The sequence below is a fragment of the Ailuropoda melanoleuca genome, chromosome 3 (assembly GCF_002007445.2).
Source record: "Ailuropoda melanoleuca isolate Jingjing chromosome 3, ASM200744v2, whole genome shotgun sequence".
NCBI lineage: Eukaryota > Metazoa > Chordata > Mammalia > Carnivora > Ursidae > Ailuropoda > Ailuropoda melanoleuca.
The window spans coordinates 25,033,186-25,053,963 of record NC_048220.1 but is presented as its reverse complement, the minus strand read 5'-3'; the positions used below and the strand labels follow the sequence as shown (position 1 = coordinate 25,053,963).

Here is a 20,778-nt window from a genome sequence, read left to right as displayed (position 1 = left end):
CCTCTGATTACCCCCCCTCCATCCCCCCCTTCCCCCACCGATCCTCCCAGTTCTTATGAGGAACCTGATGATCATCTTGTTCCAGGAGCTGTCTATGCTCCACGTAAGACCAGTGATTGGATCTGCATAGCCATCTAGATGTGATCTAGCTTCAAACACTATCTTATCACCTACTTTCTCAAACCACACCTACTACCAATTAATGCAGGTTAGATTCCCTGGAAGCAGAAACTGAGACAGAGTTTGAGGTGAAAGATACTTCCTAAGGCTCAACATTTATGAAAGGAAGAGAGAGGAAGTAGGATTGGACAGAGGAAGAAATCAAACTTTGATAACTAGGCCAATATGGCAGTGAGCTCTGGAGCAAGTGTTCCTTATAAAAGTGTCCCTAAAATGGCTGTTCTCACCTTGCTCAGTTGCCAGGTAAAGGCTACCCAAGAAATGGTGTGATGTCAGGTAAGATGGCTTTCTGCAGCTGAGGCAGACCCTGAAGGATAAGAAAGCTGGGGTTTGTCAGCTGACTGTCAGCTCTGTGCAAGTCCTTCCTTGAAAGGGGATCATCATGTATAAACAATTATTTCATTTTACTTTCTGCTTGCTTTTTAAAGAAACTTTTAATAGGTTACTGGCCATTTATAGCTGACATAAATCCTTTAAGGGCACAACTACTGAAATGCAGAAGTTTACAGACCAAACTAGAAAATCAATAATTTTCCACAAAATGCATAAAATGAATAGGATTAAGTTAGCATTATTCTTTTTTTAAAGATTTTATTTATTTATTTGACAGAGATAGAGACAGTCAGCGAGAGAGGGGACACAAGCAGGGGGAGTGGGAGAGGAAGAAGCAGGCTCCCAGCAGAGGAGCCCGACGTGGGGCTCGATCCCGTAACGCCGGGATCACGCCCTGAGCCAAAGGCAGACGCTTAACCGCTGTGCCACCCAGGCGCCCCAAGTTAGCATTATTCTTATCATCACTTTGAGACACAGTGCCATTTCTGGTCACTCCTCACCTATTCATGAATTAAGACCCAATTTTTCATGACTTGAGAACAGTCGAGAGCACAAGATTTTTATCAGATCTATGTTCACTCTGGAGAAGTTTTGCAGTGATGGTTCCATCAACTGAGATGAGATAGAATGCCTATTCTTTTTGAGTATGAATTTAACATAGTGGCTTCTGGCAATTTCAACTAGATTTTTTTTTTCCTATGGGACTGATTTATTTCACTTTTTTTTGGCATCACTTTCTTAAATCACTACATCTGAAACTAATGAATTTAAATTTAATCGAATTTAAATTTAAAAAAAGTGTAAGAAGAAGTCTGATTACTGTACTGCTGCTTCTACCTAGGATAAAGAGCCAGGTCTGTCCAATAACCAAACAAGGTAGCATGGGGTTCAGACATATGAAGTAGACTTTCATACTCACGGCTGCAGTTTCTAAAACAAATTACTCTTCCAATAGACAAGAGCAGTGTTTCCTCACAGTGTGATTTATGAACTTCTTGCAACAGAATGACCAAAAGTTCCTGAGGAAAAAGATGCAAATCCCCTAGGGAAGGAGCACCAGAAAATTGTATTTTTATATTTTCAACAGGCTGGTTAGGTGACAATAGAGCACGCAAAGTCTGAGAACCACAGATCAATAGTATGTTCACTATTCAGTGACAGAATGAGCTGTTGAGTACTAATGGAAACCGATGTATACTGAGCTCTGACTATGTGCCTGGCATTGCTGTAAGCACTTTAAGTGAGCTGTCTCATTTTATCCTCACTATAACTCTACGAGCGAGAGACTGTTATTACTTTCTTTTTACAGGTGATAAAACTGAGGGACACACTTGGGGAATGGAAGAATTGATATTAAAATATAAGAAGTTTGACTAGAATAGTATGTAATCTACTGTGAGCCAAGGAGAAAACAAAGCTCAAGACCTTACACAGAACCTTGGATCTCTGTAGTCTTCTGAACTTTCACCATTGTTAGAAAGGACTTAATTACTTCCGTACTTTATATACTGATATATAAATTTTGATACGTATGTAACATTTTTTAGGTTACAAGTATTAACCCATGAATAAATTGCTGTATATGAGACCCTCTAGAAGTGATAAAGTTCTCTAATAACGTGGATACTGAAGGTTGGATCCCTCAGAAATGTCACCTTAATCTATCACTTTTGAAGAGTTATCTGGCCTGATTCTGACCTGTCTCCAGCTAACATATCTATAAAATAATTAGCTCATTTCCTCCATATATATAACTGCTGTACTGTCATTGTCACATTTTTAAAAATATGACTTGTTTTATAAGGAGCTCATCAAAAGTGGAAACAAGAACACAGTTCATGTCCGAATTTCATGAAAATATTCTTCTGGTTATTTATTAAAAACAGAATATAATAAGACTTCATCTCCAGCATTATCAACTAAAAGCCACAACCCAGTATTCTTGAGAAAGTATTTTATAATTAAGAATATCTTATTCTATACTGCTTCACTAATCATGATGATGAGGATCCCAATCAAAATAATATTTCCAGTGTCATAGCTAATCTTCTGACTTCGTGGCTGTGTAAGACACTTTTGTTGGCTTCACATATTCTGCTCTACACTTCAATGTGATATTAAATAGCTCTTAATTCATTAACATTCTATTCAAATGAGTTCAATGTTTTCATTCCTGATTCTAATTAAAAATGAAATTCCCTTGTCCTTCCAGACTTAAATTTTTAAAAGAAAAAAATCTTAATTTTAAGACAATTTCTTTTTAAAAAGGTATTTTATCCAATAAAGCACCATAATTTATATTGGAAAGCTTGTGTAGAGGCTTACAGGAATAAAATTAGTTTGTTGTCAAGCATTTTAGAGAGTTGTAACTAGAGTATTTAACTTCTCTGAGTAAGGAGAGGATGAAAACACTCAAACTTATTATGTACCTCTTAAATGCTAACTAACTCTTCTGGGTGCTTTTTATATGTTATTTCAACTAATTATCACCATGCATTTGGAAAAAGGTATTATGGCCCCCATAACATTTCCCACCATGTACATATAAGGAGACAAAGTTTCAATGAGGTTCAGTATTATGCCCAAAGTCACACAGTTAATAAGTGAATCAAAATTCCAGGGTCTTCCCCCCAACACCATGTTGCTTCCAGAGAAAATGGTAGTGGCATATTAATGAACTAATGCAATCTGATTTGCTTATAAACACAAAATGGCATTGCGCAAAATACATTATATTATAAGCCAATTCTTTAACCCTAATTATTACGTTTACACACCGAGACAGTCTTTACAAACCATGAGTTGTTAATCCATGAACTGGTTACATAGAAAAGAATTCTGATTCATTGTTCAGTAACAGAGGTAGATCCTGGGAGTAATCCTGGGTTTTCTGCACACGGGCAATATTTCAATTAAGGAGGTTTCTCTTTCATGAGGCCATCAAAATACTTCAGTAAGAATCACGGACCATTTGTTAACAAGGAAATTGGTGAAAGTAGGGATTGGGGGGGAAATGGATTTCTGCATTAGGAATTTCCTTACAAAAAAATGGAAAGTTACAAATGAAAGCTAATCCTTTTAAAGTCCTGTTATTAACATCAGACTTGGTCTATACCACTGACTTCTTCCTGATCTTAGACAATGTTAAAAGGTCATAAAACAAAGGGGTAGAGTTAGGAAATGCATCACTCACAGAAGAAAAAGTGGGCTGTGACCTTAAAGCTTATTTAAAACAACAACAAACTACTTCTGTCATCCTTCAAGTTCTTCTGGTTTTAGTTTTCTTTTCAGCTCCCTCCCTGTGTAAACACCCACAGACACAACAGGTAGGAGATTAATTCATTCCTCATTTTTCATTTATTTAAACAGATGAATATTCTGCCCCAGGAGCCAAAACCTGCTGCCTTACATAACTAAGGTGTGTGCGTGCCTGTGTGTGTGTGTGTGTGTGCATGCACGCGCGCGTGTGTGTTTGTGTGTGTGTGTGTTATGCACTGTTCTGGGATGTGAGAGGGAGCAGGCAGAAATCGTGAGGATCCAGGGTAGGAAGGCAGAGTTGATACCTCCCTTTCAAAGCTACTGTCTGGGAGAAGGGGTGGGAACTATACCAACGCATCAGCACTCCACATGCCAGTCTCACACACAGATCCTTCTCCGTCATGTTCCCTGGGAAATTTCCCCCAGATTAGGGAAAGAACGGTAAGGCAAGTCTGCCTCGGAAGGCGAGTTTTTACCATTGCAGCACAAAGGACAGAGAAGCGCGCTTTCACATCTTCGCAACTCCACTCACTTGACCAGCTCTACACTTCAGCACCACGGAGAGCGGCATCTCCTCAGCTACCACCCATGGGGAGCCAGGTTCCCGCGACTCAACACCGGATTCCGGTCATCTAGAGAGGAGGGACCAGCCTGCTTATTTCTCCCTCAATGTAAGCAACTATGATGATTCTTTCATACTGATTTATCCAACAGAGGTGGTTTTCTTGCTGAAATAGGGAATTAAACTTTTATTTATTATTAGCCCTCTCCCTCCTGTGCTTTGCTTGTATTTTTAGATGTAAATCTGGACCTGAAATCTTTCTTATTTGTTGGGTTGGTAGAGGAATTTTTTTTTTTTTTTACTTTTCCTTGGAAGTCTAAGTTTAAAAATCCATTTAAAATAGACAACTCATCCTGGTAACCCAACCTTTTTGTGCTAGAGTGCAGTTTTTTCTTTTATTCCTGGAAGAGAGTATATGTGTTGTCTGTTCTCCTCCTACTTCACTACTGACAGCTTTTTAATTTGACATTTTTTGTGACTGTATTTATCTTAACATAATATGAGGATAGGAAGAGGTAGAAGGCTATCTTCTAATAAGTAGCCACCATTAAAGAACTACAGGTGGGAAGAAAGAGGCTGTTAATTCTTCTTTCCTTTTATTTGTGGAAAATATGTGCTTTAGATGTCCATTTCAACATAATGAATATGCTCTTAATAAAAGAGATGTAATCTGGGCAGGGCTTTGACACAAGCTTTGAAACTGTGTAACACAGAATCTCCTTCTTTACATGTGAAGTTGTAAATTCACTTAAGTGTGATTGAATAGACTTAATCAAGATGCTATTGCCATTAATTGTAATTTAAAGGCTTAATGAATTCAGGGTATATTTGAAAGAGGCAATAATGATTGACCCTGTCTAGTGGCACTCCGTGAATTTTTGCCTCAGAATGCCACCTGCTGGTGGGTCCTGTTTCTGAACCACTGGACACACATCAGATTTATGAATGAATACACATTAAATCGAGAATATTCATTATGAATATGATACAAACTCACTCTCTAAAATCTTCTAAGCAGCGGCATCAGTTTAATTATTTAACAACTTGCCAAGGTTCTACATCACAATTATAATTTCATAAAAATTTATTTCCAAAAATACTTGCTCCTAAGCTTAGGGGCATACAGATTAGCTAACTCCTTCAGGCAGTAATTAACCCAGGGGAAAAAAAAAAAAGAAAACTATGTAGAGTCTCACTGAGGCTAATTTCAGATACATGTGGTATCCTGGATGAGAGCCGTCAGGATTTCTTGCTCAGGAAAGGCAATCAACATTTCCCCCCAGATAAGTATTTAGCATATTACTTTATTCAGTATTGTCATTTCACAATTTAAGGGCCTCTCTTATTTTCATAGTAGTAGATGATCATTTCAGGCTCTCCTGTCACAAAGGTTAGTGTAACAGTTAAAAGGTTATACATATCTATTTTATACCAAGACAAATCTTTGGGGCAAAAATATATAACTGTAAGAACTTATCATTTCAGCTCTATCTGGAGATATACACAGTGAGATACAGACATCCAGTTTCATAACTCCCCAGTTCCAAATAGACAAATAAGGATTAAAAAGAAAGAAAAAATAAAAGCACAAAGCATTAGTTATATTTGTATGGCTAATATATAAGGTAGTTTGAAAATAGAGAGAATAACCTCTAAATGATGTTATTTGTTGAAAAATAAGTTGCTAATAAAATCATTTATTAGCATTTAGGAATCCAGATAATATTTTCAATCCAAGATGCAATGGAAAAAATATAACACATTATTGTGTTTAGAAAGTATACCCCGGGGCGCCTGGGTGGCACAGCGGTTAAGTATCTGCCTTCGGCTCAGGGCGTGATCCCAATGTTATGGGATCGAGCCCCACATCAGGCTCCACCACTATGAGCCTGCTTCTTCCTCTCCCACTTCCCCTGCTTATGTTCCCTTTCTCGCTAGCTATCTCTATCTCTGTCAAATAAATAAAAAATCTTTAAAAAAAAAAAAAAGAAAGTATACCTCAAGCAGAATTGTTTGGAAAGTATATCTCAATATAATGTATTATAATGAGTAGCAGAAGGATATTTTGCTATTCCCATAGGGCTTGAATGGTAAGGTATATGAACTCATGTATATTCATGGGATAACTAGGTAGGTACTTTTTCTTTTATTCAAAATGCATGTGTTGTACAAGCAAATTATTGCCACTAACTTTAGGTAAGAACTTGAACGCTACAGATCCATAATTATTATGATTATATTAAACTAAGACAGCTAATAGTATCCAATGTTACTAGAGCACTTACTAGGCACTATAACTTATAGGTGCTATCTCACCTCAACTTCAACAGAATAAGGAAGATGACACTTAGAAATTAATTGGATGCCTCTGGAAATACATAAAATTTTTCAGAAGTATCTTGAAGACGCAGGAATGCCCAAGTCACCCAAGGGACTTAATATACCCTCTGATATTAATGGTCTCCTCTAGCAACTTATGGACCATTATTTACAGTGGAGCTGAAAACTAATTTGGCTTTGGAACTCATACCTTATTTTAAAAGCTGTCAGCACAAACAGGAAATAACAGTTACAGGATCCTATGGCTCCTATATTTGTAAACATTAACACCTCTATTTTATTGGTCCTCTTTAATGCCCAACCCAAATTCAAGTATTTAAGAACTGATTATGTTATTTGACCATGAACCATATGCCAGGCATCAGAGGTATGGGGCACCAGGTACACATATGCCATATTAACAAGTAATTTCCCTGCCCTCAAGGATCCTGCACTCTAATGAAAAAATTGACAGTCTAAAGAAAATTAGAAAAAAATGGAGGAGGAAGAGAGATGGCAGTGGCATACCAGCCCAAAGCTTTGGCTTTGAAACCAAACAACTGAGACTCCTAATAGTGGATATACCACTCACAAGTTATGTAGCCTTCACAAAAGTGGTTAATTTATCTCGGCCTCATTTCACCATCTGTTAAATGGGAATGACAATACCAACTGTATCATGTAGTAGCTTATGAGAATTTAAAATGATAATACATGTAAAGTACTCAGCATAATGCCTGCAACGTGGTTAATGTGTAATAAATGTTAATCATTACGATTAGTCACTGAGGAAAACAGCTAAGCCTATCATATGATTTGTGTGAATTAAAACAGTAATTCGTATAAAGCACTTACCAGAACGTCTGGCACGTGGCAAATGTGTAATATATGTTAGCTATCACTATTCTACAGTCATTTAGAAAAACAGTTAAGCTGGCTGTATCAGTGGAGAGTAAAAGGAAAGCCAGTTTATAGCCATTTACTTAAATGTACAGGTGTGTAAGGTTTGGTCATTCCTGTCATGGACATCTGCATAAGGCTTCACAGTGTCCGGGACATCTGACACACATGACTGCGTCTTCACTGTGGCTGAGGTGCACGGAGGGTGGATTTCACTAGTCCCTTATTTTGGTAAGAGAACCGAGATTCAGGAGAAGATTCCAAATCACTTGACTATTTCATCACTGCTGCTCTGGACTAAAGCTCAGATTATGTAAACTCGGGAAAGAATGCACAGACCAGAGCTGGGTTTTCCTGGGTAACTAGTCTAACTCCTGGATTTTGTTTGGTTCTACATTCGGTTGTGGAATGTTACAGACTGAATTAGCTTCAGGCTTGGGTGATTTCCCAGAGACCTATGGTGCATGGAGCAATTTTACGAAAAAGACAACAAATATCTCCAAAGACATTTTGATTAAGTGTTCTTTTCTTCATCAGTAATTAATCACAATCCCTGTCTCCAAAATGCTTAATGGTCATGCTTATTTGCAGCTGGATTTAGGGTGCAGAATTCATACTTTTCATGGATCACTGACATCTGGCTTTCTTCAGACTGGCTGATGCATCTGTAAAAGCAGTTTGATAAAAATAGCAACCAAGGGATCAAGAGGGAGAGTTTAATAATCAGTCCTCCTCTCAAATATGGCTTTGTTTCCACTGAAACCCTTCTTCTCAATGACATCAAATGTCAATGTATGCATTTATGAAAGATGAAAAACACAGTACCTTAATTGAGATGTTTGATGAGTTTGATCACTCATTATCTCAATAATATATGCAAATAAAAAGGCATTTGCATTCAAAGTTCATTTTTAAGAAAAATATTAGAGTAAGGGCAATCAAATGCTAATTGGATTTTAAGGAGAATCATTTTGCTCATTATTGTTCCTGAAACTGTGACAATATCCCCATACTCCAGCAGAGGAACACAGCTGATTCATGAGTGTGAGTTTTGGCCACCAGCTCTTGTAAGCCAAATGACTTTATCTTTTTGACCTATCAACTTTTGTGGATCCTTTCCAACCCATGTGAAATGTATGCCTAAAGGTTATCCATAATGTCAAGATTATTGGTAAGGCTAAATGCATTCATGAGTATAAAAATGCTGCAATTGGGCAAACAGGGAAAGGTTGGTGAAAGTGTACAAACTTTCAGCGATAGGCTGAAGATCTAGTGTTATAACACAGTGACTATGATTGACGACACTGTATTACATAAACAAAATCTTCTAAGAGAGAACTTAATGGTCTCACCAAATATAAACATGTGAGGTGATGAATGTGTTAATTCACTAGACGGTGGGATTCCTTCCATGATGCATACTTAAATCAAATCACCACAGTATATACTTTAAATATTTCATGATTTTGTCAATCATACACTAACAAAGCTGAAAAAATAAATGTTTAAAAAGCATGATTAGAGAGATATCAAGATAAGAGGGAGTCAGAGCTAATAAGAAGCCCCCAGTGAGGTAAAAAGGCCCCCACCAATATCTGGACGAATTCCTGTGGCTCCAGGGTCTGTTGTGAAACCCTTTAAGTTGAAAGCAACCTCACTGCATAGGATGCCCCAGTATATCCTTGTATGCATACATGACTTAAGGGTCCAAAAGGTTTCATCAAGGCCAAATTCTCCTAGGAAAATAGCATAACTGACAATTCTGTAAGCATCTGAATGTATCTCAAAGATGAGATTTTAAAAGCTGGGAAAGAGAGGCTTGTTTATTTCTTACTACATCTGGGTGTGTGCTTTCAAGGTCGTTCAGAAAAATACATGTCAGATGGGGAGGACATTTGACATTCTGACAAATACTAGGCACACCTATATATTTTTCCTTAATACAACATGATTATTACAGAAACATCAAGGTTTATATGACACTCTACTCTTGTGCAGAAATTATTTGACCTAAGGTTTAGTCTTTGTGCTTCACCTAAAAAATGAGAATGCTAACACCTTGCTTTTATGTTTGTTTGTTGGTTGGTTGGTTGGTCTAATGAAGGAAATTATCAAACAATGTTTAACATCCTTTAAGTTTTTAAGCTGCAGTGTCTATGATATTTATACGGACTCTGAATTTAGATTGGGTACTTACATGTTCCCTGTGAAATGTTTCTCTGCTCTGAGTTGGTTCAGTAGTTATTATATATCCTTTGAATTAATCTCTTCATGGCTTGTTGTTAGTTGTATACCCTTGACCTTGGAGTCTGACCTATTCTCCCTCTTGAGCAGACCTCTAATGGAAAAGGACATGGAATCAAGCTCAAGCCCTGGCTCCTTCTAGGACAGCTGCCCTTTCATCTCTGACACACCACTCAGATGCTCCTGAGTGGAAACCACCTTTTCTCAAGTTGAGTTGTAATGACTAAATCCAGAAAGGTGCTCCTGAGATGAGTATAAGCCTCATCCCAGGACACACTTAGTAGTTCCATCAGAAAGACTATTATTCTTCTATGGGCTCAATTCCTACCTGCGTGTGTGTACCCAGATGACAGACCTTGAAACTGACTTCGTAACATCCTCTGAAACAAGGCTCTTTGGGGATACAAATGAAGTGACTGCTTGGCTTTCAACTCTGTCTCTTCTTCTCCCTCTGAAAAACCTGTAAAAATAAATGCTTGTACCCTATTTGTAAGTCCCTCTCTCCTACAGAGGTCTCTAGTGGACTCCCAATCTACTTTGGCATCAATAAGCAGCCTCTCTCCCTGGAATGATGGCATTGTTGAGAGAAATGGGCTCAGAGAAGCTCGTGAACTTGAATCCTGAGAACCTTTTCCCCAGAAATCTTTTATCAAAATGCACTTTAGAAAAGTGGATGGCAGTTCAGATCTCTTTCTAAAGGAGCTCAGAGCTCTCTGTTAGGATTTATCACCTACAGTTACCTTTTGACAGAGCTACCCATAAGTATTCCTTTTAATTTTCTGCAGATGAGAAAGCTACTCAATTGAAGAGTTTAGCAGCTTCCCCCAAAAAATGTGTGACTCAGCCTTAGGCAAGATTAGAGCACAAGCTCTGGCCTCCAAGTCTTCTGCCTTATGCCAGAGAGGCCCCCTAAAGGAGCTGAAACTAAAGGATTTGAGCAGGTCAAAAGGTAAAACAAGCAGAAAACCAAATGGAGCCCAAAATTTTAAAAATCACAAGATCGCCACTTTTTTAAATCTCAAAACACTAGATTTAGTTTAAAGGTCTTCTTCTAGGATTACTTTTATTTTTTTATAAAAGGCTTAAGTCAAATAATGAGTATTCTTAATGCATGGAGACATGACCAATAGCAAAAAGACTGCTGGAAACACAGAAAATAGTTTAAAATAAACCCCCAAGTACTTACTCTTTAGAATAGCCACTGTCTTATTGAAAAGTATGCCATTCTAATATTATCTGAATAATGTGAGTGGGGGTAGACCAGGGGGGAAAAAAAAAGAAAAGAAAATATGGGTAGGGCCAACTGGAGAATCAGCTGTTCAAGTTTGTAGGAACTTAGGGATCATGTGGTCCAGACTCTATATTACAGTGAAAGCATGCTGAGCCAGGGATCCATTCAAAGTCTCACTGTTAGCTGAAGATGGGTATCTGACTTAGGCTCCAATGACACAATACCTTTTATTTTCTCTAGTCTGACCTTTTTAAAGCCCTGGCAAACTAAAGGATTAGGTCACTTGCCCAAAGTTACCAAGTTGGCTAAAGGTGGAGGCAGGACTCCTACTCTATGCCCTCTGACTTCAAAGCCTGTCTCTCAATCCTACTTGTGTCAGCATTATCAACTGTAATAGGATCTATGCAAGAATTGCACAAGTAATATATGTGAAATTATTAACTTCTTAGTATAGTTCCTGGCATAGAATAGTACTTAATAAAAGTTTAACCATTATTACCAGTAGTATTAGTATTAACCTCTACACTCTGACACAACAGCAAAGACCAAGTGAAAAATAAATCCAGCATCTAAACTGACCTGTTCTTCCATCCATACAAAAATCCAGGTTTGATCTGAGGAAGCTAGGAATGAATTTCTTCAGGGGAGATACTTCAGTGGCCATCAGTAAGTGACAATGTGTCTAGGCCCGCTCCCTGCCTCATCTTGCCCTTTGGTAGATGCTCGGGCTGCATGAGGACCAGAAAGCGAGCACAGTTCCCATATAGGATAGCCACCCCAGATAGTACAGAATGCGGAAGGAGAGGCATGTGGCCATGCCTGCGTGTTGTCACAGTGACGGAGCTCAAGGGGGCAATGCACCCAAAGCAAAGGCAGCAGAATCCACGGGGGCCGTCTGCAGAAGATCCCTGGGGGAACCGGGCATGCCAACAGGCAGGAGGGTACATAATAAAACCAACACAACTTTCTAATACAAGTCACCTCACTTAATCTTCCGATGGACCCTACGGCACACAAAAAATTATCCATGTTGTATGGGTAAATTCACAGAGAAGCAAGGTACTAAAAGCCCAGAGAAGTTAAGTGACATCCTGAACTTTGCACAAATGGAAAGAAAATTCACAGTCTTTGGCCTGTTTCGACCACATGCTCCCTATCTCCCATTACCCTCCACCTGAACCCACATCTCTGTCTGCCAACATTCCTCTACCCCAGGCGTACTGATGCTGGATAACCAAATCAAGATTCCTCTATACAACTAGGAATAGTTCAGGTTTAGCAACCTGTCTTCATCTCAATGGGAGGAAAATGATTTCCAGTAAGATTTTGTAATTGCTCGTTAAGATCCCAATTGTGAGCTGCTTTTTCATCTCAACAGTCTGGGTTTGCTCTGCCCCTGGGAACCCCGCAGGCCCCTGGGAGAGTAACAGAGCATCTCTGCCTTGTACCCGCACAGGTTGGGGAGTGGAACCTTCAGAAACATGCAGCGCCGGCACACGACACTGAGGGAAAAGGGCCGCCGCCAGGCCACCCGGGGTCCCGCCTACATGTTCAACGAGAAGGGCACCAGCCTGACGCCCGAGGAGGAGCGCTTCCTGGACTCGGCCGAGTATGGCAACATCCCCGTGGTCAGGAAAATGCTGGAGGAGTCCAAGACCCTCAACTTCAACTGCGTGGACTACATGGGGCAAAACGCACTGCAGCTGGCCGTGGGCAACGAGCACCTGGAGGTCACGGAGCTGCTGCTCAAGAAGGAGAATCTGGCGCGGGTGGGGGACGCGCTGCTGCTGGCCATCAGCAAGGGCTACGTGCGCATCGTGGAGGCCATCCTCAACCACCCGGCCTTCGCGCAGGGCCAGCGCCTGACCCTCAGCCCGCTGGAGCAGGAGCTGCGCGACGACGACTTCTACGCCTACGACGAGGACGGCACGCGCTTCTCCCACGACATCACGCCCATCATCCTGGCAGCGCACTGCCAGGAGTATGAGATCGTGCACATCCTCCTGCTCAAGGGCGCCCGCATCGAGCGGCCACACGACTACTTCTGCAAGTGCAACGAGTGCACCGAGAAGCAGCGGAAGGACTCGTTCAGCCACTCGCGCTCCCGCATGAATGCCTACAAGGGACTGGCAAGCGCTGCCTACTTGTCTCTGTCCAGTGAAGACCCTGTCCTCACCGCGCTGGAGCTAAGCAACGAATTGGCCAGACTAGCCAACATTGAGACTGAATTCAAGGTAACTCTCCCACTCACCACTCTGCAGACAGATTGCCCAGAGGGCTCTTCCAGGTGTGTCCAGTAGTCAAATGGGTTGTCTTCCAGTAACCCAGGGTGAGGGCCTTGGGGTCTCGCTGGCCCACGGGGAGGAAGGGGAATTCCTCAACCTTGCCAGATGTAGGCCTGAAGGAAAAGCAGCCCATTAGGTGAAATATTTGAAACCGCCTAAATGTGAAGAAGAGGTGACTTAAGCACAAATCTACACGGTAAAAGACAAGCAGCACCGCAGGCAGGATGATATTGTGGTTCCAGGGTAAATGCCTCACTTGGCTCTGCCCCAGGTTGCTCAGGAGTGTCTAGGACACCTGTGGATGTTTCCTAGATCAGGTCTGGGACTTCTTGATTGTCTCACCTGAATGGCTTTGACTTGTCCAGATCTCGATCCCGTCCTGGACTGTGTTGATCCTAGATTCAGTCTCCTATCCAAGGCTAGAAAGGCTTGCCTGCAGCCTTTCCCAGTCCAGCAAGCTATTACTATTGTTCTGTCAAGGGGCTGAGGGAAAGGTACATGGAAATGAAAATGAAACTGTCTCTGTGTAGTTGGGCTTCTTACCTCAGTAGATGGGCCCAGGACAAAACCCTGACAACACCTAGACAATCAGACTATCTCAGCGAATGGAGACCCAACTCTGAAGTCCACTATTCAATAGTGAAGTGATCCTGGGCTTCTACTCCCAACTGTCACTCCTCTCTAAAGGAGGTGTTTAAAAACGACCATTAATATGGGTACCATTATTAGCCTCCTTTTTGATGAGGGCGCAGAAGTAAAGGGATATCATATAGCTAGTAAGTAGCGAAGCCACTGTTCTAATCTAGGCACTCAGAGCCCAGAGCCAGCTCTTAGCCATTCTGGGAAAATTCTTCATGCATTGGGCTTCTCAGGGTTCAACTGTCTTTATCTGAATGATGAAGGTATGTAATACCCCCACTGCAGAAGGTACACCTGGAACAGTAGAAACTATAACCAGGCTCAGCATTTCTCATCCTGCTATTCAATCAGAGCCTAGGATGCCCTGGAGCATACAAAAAGGTGTCACGTGCAAAGCTGACACTGGAGCTGGGAAAACATGTTAACTGCAGGAGAAAAGTTCATTGTCCAAACAAGATGTCACTGCAAGAGCTGCCCCTGCAGGGGATACGATTAGGCAGCCAAGGATGGGTACTGATTCAGCCAAAGGGGGCCCCATGGACCATGGTGTTCTGGGAGATCTCAAAGAAGGAAACAGAATGGGACTGGGCCTTGCTGAGCAGGAGGAATTGGATCAGTGGGAAGAGAGAGGTGGGCATATGGAGGAGGCAAGTGAAGGTGAAGTCCAGAATGGCCCAGAGCAGGCAGGTGACTGCCGAGAAGCCGCGTGGGACTAGAACAAAGACTTCCTGTAGCAGTTACGCAGGAGGAATGCTGCAGAGATGGTTCGGGGGCAGATCTCGGAGGGCTGCATGTGTCAGGCTGAGTACTTTTGATGCTCTCCTGTAGGACACGGAGAGCCACTGAAATTTGTGGTTAGGGGACTAAGATGATGAAAGCTAGAGTCTTGGAAATTTACTTCACTGGTAGGTTAGCTGAATTAGAGGATTTGGAGTGTGAGGAACTGGGACCAAAGGGGGGAACAATTTAGGTGTGCATGCATGTGACCACGAAAGCCTCTCTGAAGGCATGGGTCGCCCATAACCACGGGCAGAAGAGCCAGGCTCACAAAAAGCTGAAGGGCACTGCAGATTGAATAAATGAAGAATCTTGTCATTAACGTATTTTACTCCACCTGTTCCCCCCTATCTTGCACCCGTTTACTAAAGTGGAACAAATTCTCTAAACCCGCGCTGTTCATAGCGCCAACAAACACTGATGGAGGTGGATGAGGGGGTTTCCCAAAGAGGCCCCCAAGGAATGTAGCTATTGCCTGTTCTTTCCTTGTCTCTGTACAATAAACTCCATCAACCAGCGATAAGGTCAATGAAGTCCCAAGGAAGGTTGGTGGAATTGTGCTGGTTCCCTCAGCCTCGGACTGAATCTTCACAGGCCATGTAAAAGAAATGGCTAATCCAATTAATTTAGATATTTCTGGCCCAAAGGGGGGGGGTAAAAAAAACAATTCCAGAAAAAAAAATTTTTTGGATTAGGTTTTCTGGATAATTGCACAATCCTCTACTTATCTGGAATCTGGGAGCAGGCCAGCCTTACTAAATAAAACGATGCTAGACTAACATTTGGAATTACATCTGAGCCATTTGTTTCCTTTACTGCAACCAAAAGTCTGGCATATTTTAGTATGTATAATATCTAAAACTGGAAGTCTGTGGAGAGCATGATATTTTGATTTAAAAAGTAAATTATGAAAATTAGAGACAATTAAAAGCACTACTAACATGATAACAAATGCGTTCCACAATGCAGCGCCTTACTCAGAATAAGCGCTAGCATAAACACATTCGCTGGCTATTAACATCCCCTAGTTCCCTTTGCTTGAAATAATGTCTTTCATATTGGCTACAAATGGCGCATTATAAATTAACACAAGCGGTCCTTTAGAACTTTGTTACTTATTCAACTATCCTTGTATGTGCATTCCTGACATTATAAATCTTCTCAGAGAAGAGAGCAGCTTAGCAAAAGACAAGTGAATTTGTAATAAAAGAATAAAGAGCCAGTGTGTGTTCTAAAATGCACTCTTCAGGAGTCTGTCCTGCTTTACAGGGACTACGTGAAGCTGACTGTAGCCACGTGTATGTGGATGACCCTGTGATATCAGTTGTATAAAAAAGATCTCTGGTCCTGACTGGAGGTGTCATACGTCATCCTCCAGATCCTCTAAGACACTTGCTCTGGGAATGGCTGCTCCCGACTAGAAAAGCTCACACAGGGAAACCTAGATTCAGTGGCCTAGTCTACTATTTTTGAGTCACTGTAATTTATCACCAGAATAGAGTCTAGTCTTAGCAAGATGCACAGCCAATGTCCAGCGCTCCAGTAAATTATGGCTGAGGTCAGATGCGTGCTAGCAAGCCAGTGTTTTTGGTTTGGAAATGATGCATCTCTAAGATTTTCCTATGCCTCTCTCATCTTTTTGGGTCTAAAAAGATATGAAAACTCAGTGTGGCCAGTGGGACCTTCCTAATGTCTTGACTGGAGCTCAGTAATCTAGTAAGCATTCCATAAATCGTTGATGGAGGAAGGAAATTGTGAAAGCATAATCCTTTCAACTGATTAAGCAAGTGATTACTTTTACCTATGATTTAAACTCTTCCTACACGTATGACTCTAATACAGCTATTTGACAGACATGGTAAGACGGGAAAGCTCTACAGAAGGTTACAAGGTGGTTAAGGCGATCAAACAAACACACGTTAAGTAACAGAGGAACTCATATGCTGCATTGTATGGATGGTGCCGGTGGCCACTAAACTCCTGGATGGCAGCACCCACAAGTGACATTTTGGTTAACTGGCTGGCTTATCTATAGAGGAGGAGAAAGAGACAAAGAAAGGGAAGATCAGCATGGGATGGGCTACTCAGGGGTGTTTCATCCTGACAGAGGCTCTCTCTGTATATAGAGGCACCTGAAGTAGCATGGAAAAAAATAAGGTTGAGTTACAGCCTCTGCCACCAGGAACACCATAAGGCCTTCACATTTCTCTGGAATTAATCTGTTTGGTTTTCTTCACTGATCAGCCTTCTGATAAAACTGCTGAGGATCCCCTTTATTCTGCTGTTATCTTGCCAAACTCCAGGGCATCTTGTCTATGTGTGTTGCTTATCTATAGAGCTGTTGTATCAAAAGGATTACAGGTGTTAATCTTTCTTTCAACTCAGAGTTACACTAGCAGCAATGCCTAGTGGGAGCTGGAAGGGGTGGGGAAGCAAAGGACAACTCCGGAAAATTGTGGAGTGAGGTTTAGGGATTTGGAAGGAAAGAGAAAACAGGGCAGGGATGGGAGGTATCCCTCTTGCTCTCTCACTTTTTGCTTAATTTTTTTTCTTTTTTAATTTTTTATTATGTTATGTTAGGCACCATACAGTACATCATTAGTTTTTGATGTAGTGTTCCATGATTCATTGTTTGCGTATAACACCCGGTGCACCATGCAATACATGCCCTCCTTAATACCCATCACCGGCCTATCCCATCCCCCACCACCCCTCCCCTCTGAAGCCCTCAGTTTGTTTCCCAGAGTCCATAGTCTCTCGTGGTTCGTCCCCCCGTTTACCCCTTCATTCTTCCCTTCCTTCTCCTATCGATCTCCCTGCTATTTCTTATGTACCATAAATGAGTGAAACCATATGATAATTGTCTTTCTCTGCATGACTTATTTCACTTAGCATAATCTCCTCCAGTTCTACCCAAGTTGCTGCAAATGTTGGGTAACCATTCTTTCTGATGGCTGGGTAATATTCCATTGTATATATGGACCACATCTTCTTTATCCATTCATCTGTTGACGGGCATCTCAGCTCCTTCCACAATTTAGCTACTGTGGACAATGCGGCTATGAACATTGGGGTGCATATGGCCCTTCTCTTCACTATGTCTGTATCTTTGGGGTAGACACCCAGTAGTGCAATTGCTGGGGCATAGAGTAGCTGTATTTCTAACTTTTTGGAGGACCTCCACACTGTTTTCCAAAGTGGCTGTACCAACTTGCATTCCCACCAACAGTGTAAGAGGATTCCCCTTTATCCACATCCTCTCCAATATTTGTTGTTTCTTACCTTTTGCTTAAATTTAAAAGTACCCCCCTGTCCCCAAGTCAAGGGCCAGGAAGCCCAACAAACATTTGCCTTACCTTAGTTACTGAACGCTTAGTCATTCAGAATAATAGCAAAACTACAACTAAGAAGGCTTTCCATGTTGACACATCAGCATGGAGGCTGCTGATTGTGCAAATGATTCTAATAAACCAGAGAGGAAAAGAGTATGGGGCAAGAAAGCTAAACCTGTAGCTTCATCGTGTTTAAAGTGTTGTTGACTTTACTGTTTATCAAAGGGTTGTTAACCACAGGTATTATGAAAAAAATAGATAATGAATTATGTATCACTGTTTGTGTTGCCATTTTAAGACCCATAAAAAAACCTCTCTGGGCCTAAAATACCACAGATTAAAAATGCAAATAATGATAAATCAGACCAATTTGCCACCTGCTATGATCTCTACTGAGATCCCACTGGGGAAGGTAAAGATGTTGAGATGACAGTTTGTAATCCGCTTGTAAACTTATCAAAATGGAAGAGGAAAGAGGAGGGGAGAAGGAGAAGGAGTGTCTTTGTATTGTGGTAGGGAGAGCTCAAAGCACATAGGAACTCAGGCCATATGAAGCCAGGGAGCTAGGAAGCCAGAAAGCTTGAGTAAAGGCCCATCCTGGTCTCAGGCAGTATTGGAAGGCTGAAGAAGCATGTTCCACCCAGCATCCAGTGGAATCTGTGTTTTGCACCTGTTTCTCACGCTTTGGACATTGTTAGGATTTTTAAATTTTATAGACCAACACCCTGGGAAAATACATTTCCTTGAAGTTTGAAAGCTTGGCTGGTAGTATAAACAAATGCCTACTTAACATGCAAGAAATGACTTGAAAATTACTTCCTTTACCATCGGGAAAATATTTTTTAAGCTGCGAAGTCTGCAGGTCTTAAAAGCAAGTTGTTGGGTTTTTTGTTTTTTAAGAGAACCTGGCAGAAAACTTCCTCAAAGCACTCACTTATATATCAATCCCCAGTACCTCCAGGGATCCAACTGTGTGCCCCAAGCCCTCTGAGCATCTGATGAGATGGAATGTAAGCAGAAAGGAGAAGGATCACAGATGTCAGGGGATAAGCTGCCACGGGATGCCCCCCACCCGAGCATGTGCAAGTCTGGGGCAGTGAGAGCATACATGCCAGTCAACAGGCCCACACTGCAGCCAGAAGCACTGGCTTCCATGTCTGAGAGCAAGATCCAGGGACTGGCTTATCTCAGGAGACGGGACAGACCTGACCTCTGCCCGTGCTAGCTCCGTCTTCTCTATTTTCCTACCTAAGCATCTGGAGGAGCACTTTCACCAGGGCATTCATTAATGAGTTATCATAGGAAATGAGCTAATTAACATACCCTTTAATGACAGTTTTTCATTGGGTCACAAGTAATGCCTAAAGTTATGTGACTGTCTTCTTCTAGGGTTTATGTCAAAAGTACCAGCCTCTAAAATACAGGAAGACAGTGTACGTTGGGTGACAGGAATTCAGGTGAGATAAAGGACGCCATTTGTTAGACAAGGACAAGGGCAGGGGACAGGCTTCGGTGAGCGCCCAGCGCAGCCATGCTTCGTATCCTCAAGGCTGTGGAATGGAGAGCCAAGAGCTTGGCCCTGCAATCAGACTGACCCGGCGTCCAGTCCTATCTCCTGGCAACATGCCGTCTTGGGCATCTACTAGAAATTAGTTTTTCTTATTCGGAGAACTGGGGTGTTAGAATTGTAACATGTCCACAACGGAATGCCTATTTTCCCCACCCAAACACTGGCTCTTTCCCTAATCTCTGTAAATGACAACACAATTCACCCACTTGTTCAGATGCCTCATCCCGCTGAACCTCCAGAAAGTCCTGGCACTGATTAGGTACACAGCGAATGTTAGCTCAATAAAGAAATAAACGAGTCAGTGAGGGAATTAATGACAATGTCCTCGCAGGGTGCTGGTGAGGATTATATTCTTCATCTAATTTAATCCTCACCAACACCCTGATTAGATGAAGAATATAAAACTCTTTGCAGAGAACTTAACCCAGAATAAGTACATAATTCTCCCCCAGAGAGCACAGTGGGGATGAGCCCGCTGGATTTCCAACACAACGTTCCTTGCAGTGAACACACTGAAGTTTCAGCACCTCCTCTACTCAGTCTTCCTGATTTCTGCTAAGCTTCCCTACCCCCTGCCCCCACCCCCTGAAGATCCTTCTAGAACTAGAAAAACTATAGGCTGTCCGTGTGGGTTCCATGGTTAAAAAAAGCCCAAGGGAATAGTTCCAGTTGGAAACACACAGACCACTGAGAGTGCATAAGCCTGGAGCGCTGCTGAAACATTGTTGTGAGAAGAAATGGCATGGGCAGGAACGACAGAGGAGCGGAGGGGGCGGAGGAGGAGGAGGAAGGAAGTGGGCAGGCAGAGCTCCTGACAAATACAGACAGAGATTATTTTTTGAAAAATATCTCCATGGAAAAGATTCATCACTACACACAAAAAATGGGGGAAAAATCATTTCCTCTACAAGTGCAACTATCAGTGTGAAGTATCAGAGATATGGAGAAATTGGAGACAGTTCTAGAGAATATTAGTCGACGAGTAGCAGCACAAATTACCTCAAATGGAAATGATGGAAGTGAAGGACTTTTCTCTGAAAAGAAGTTACAATGCTATATAAATTAATCATCATGGGGTATCATTAATCAAGTCCGCTGCACACCCCATCCACATGCAGGCATGAATTTTTCTAGCAGCAAAGTCACAG

General features: G+C 41.6%; 1 protein-coding gene across 1 annotated transcript in view; it reads left to right on the top strand.

Annotated features, from left to right (window-relative positions):
• The window catches only part of TRPC7 (transient receptor potential cation channel subfamily C member 7), a 150,849-nt gene that overhangs the window by 3,513 nt on the left and 126,558 nt on the right, over window positions 1-20,778 (top strand). The window contains exon 2 of the mRNA XM_034655736.1: window positions 12,484-13,261. Within this exon, the coding sequence (XP_034511627.1) occupies window positions 12,484-13,261 (778 nt within the window). The remainder of the gene's footprint in view (window positions 1-12,483; window positions 13,262-20,778) is intronic.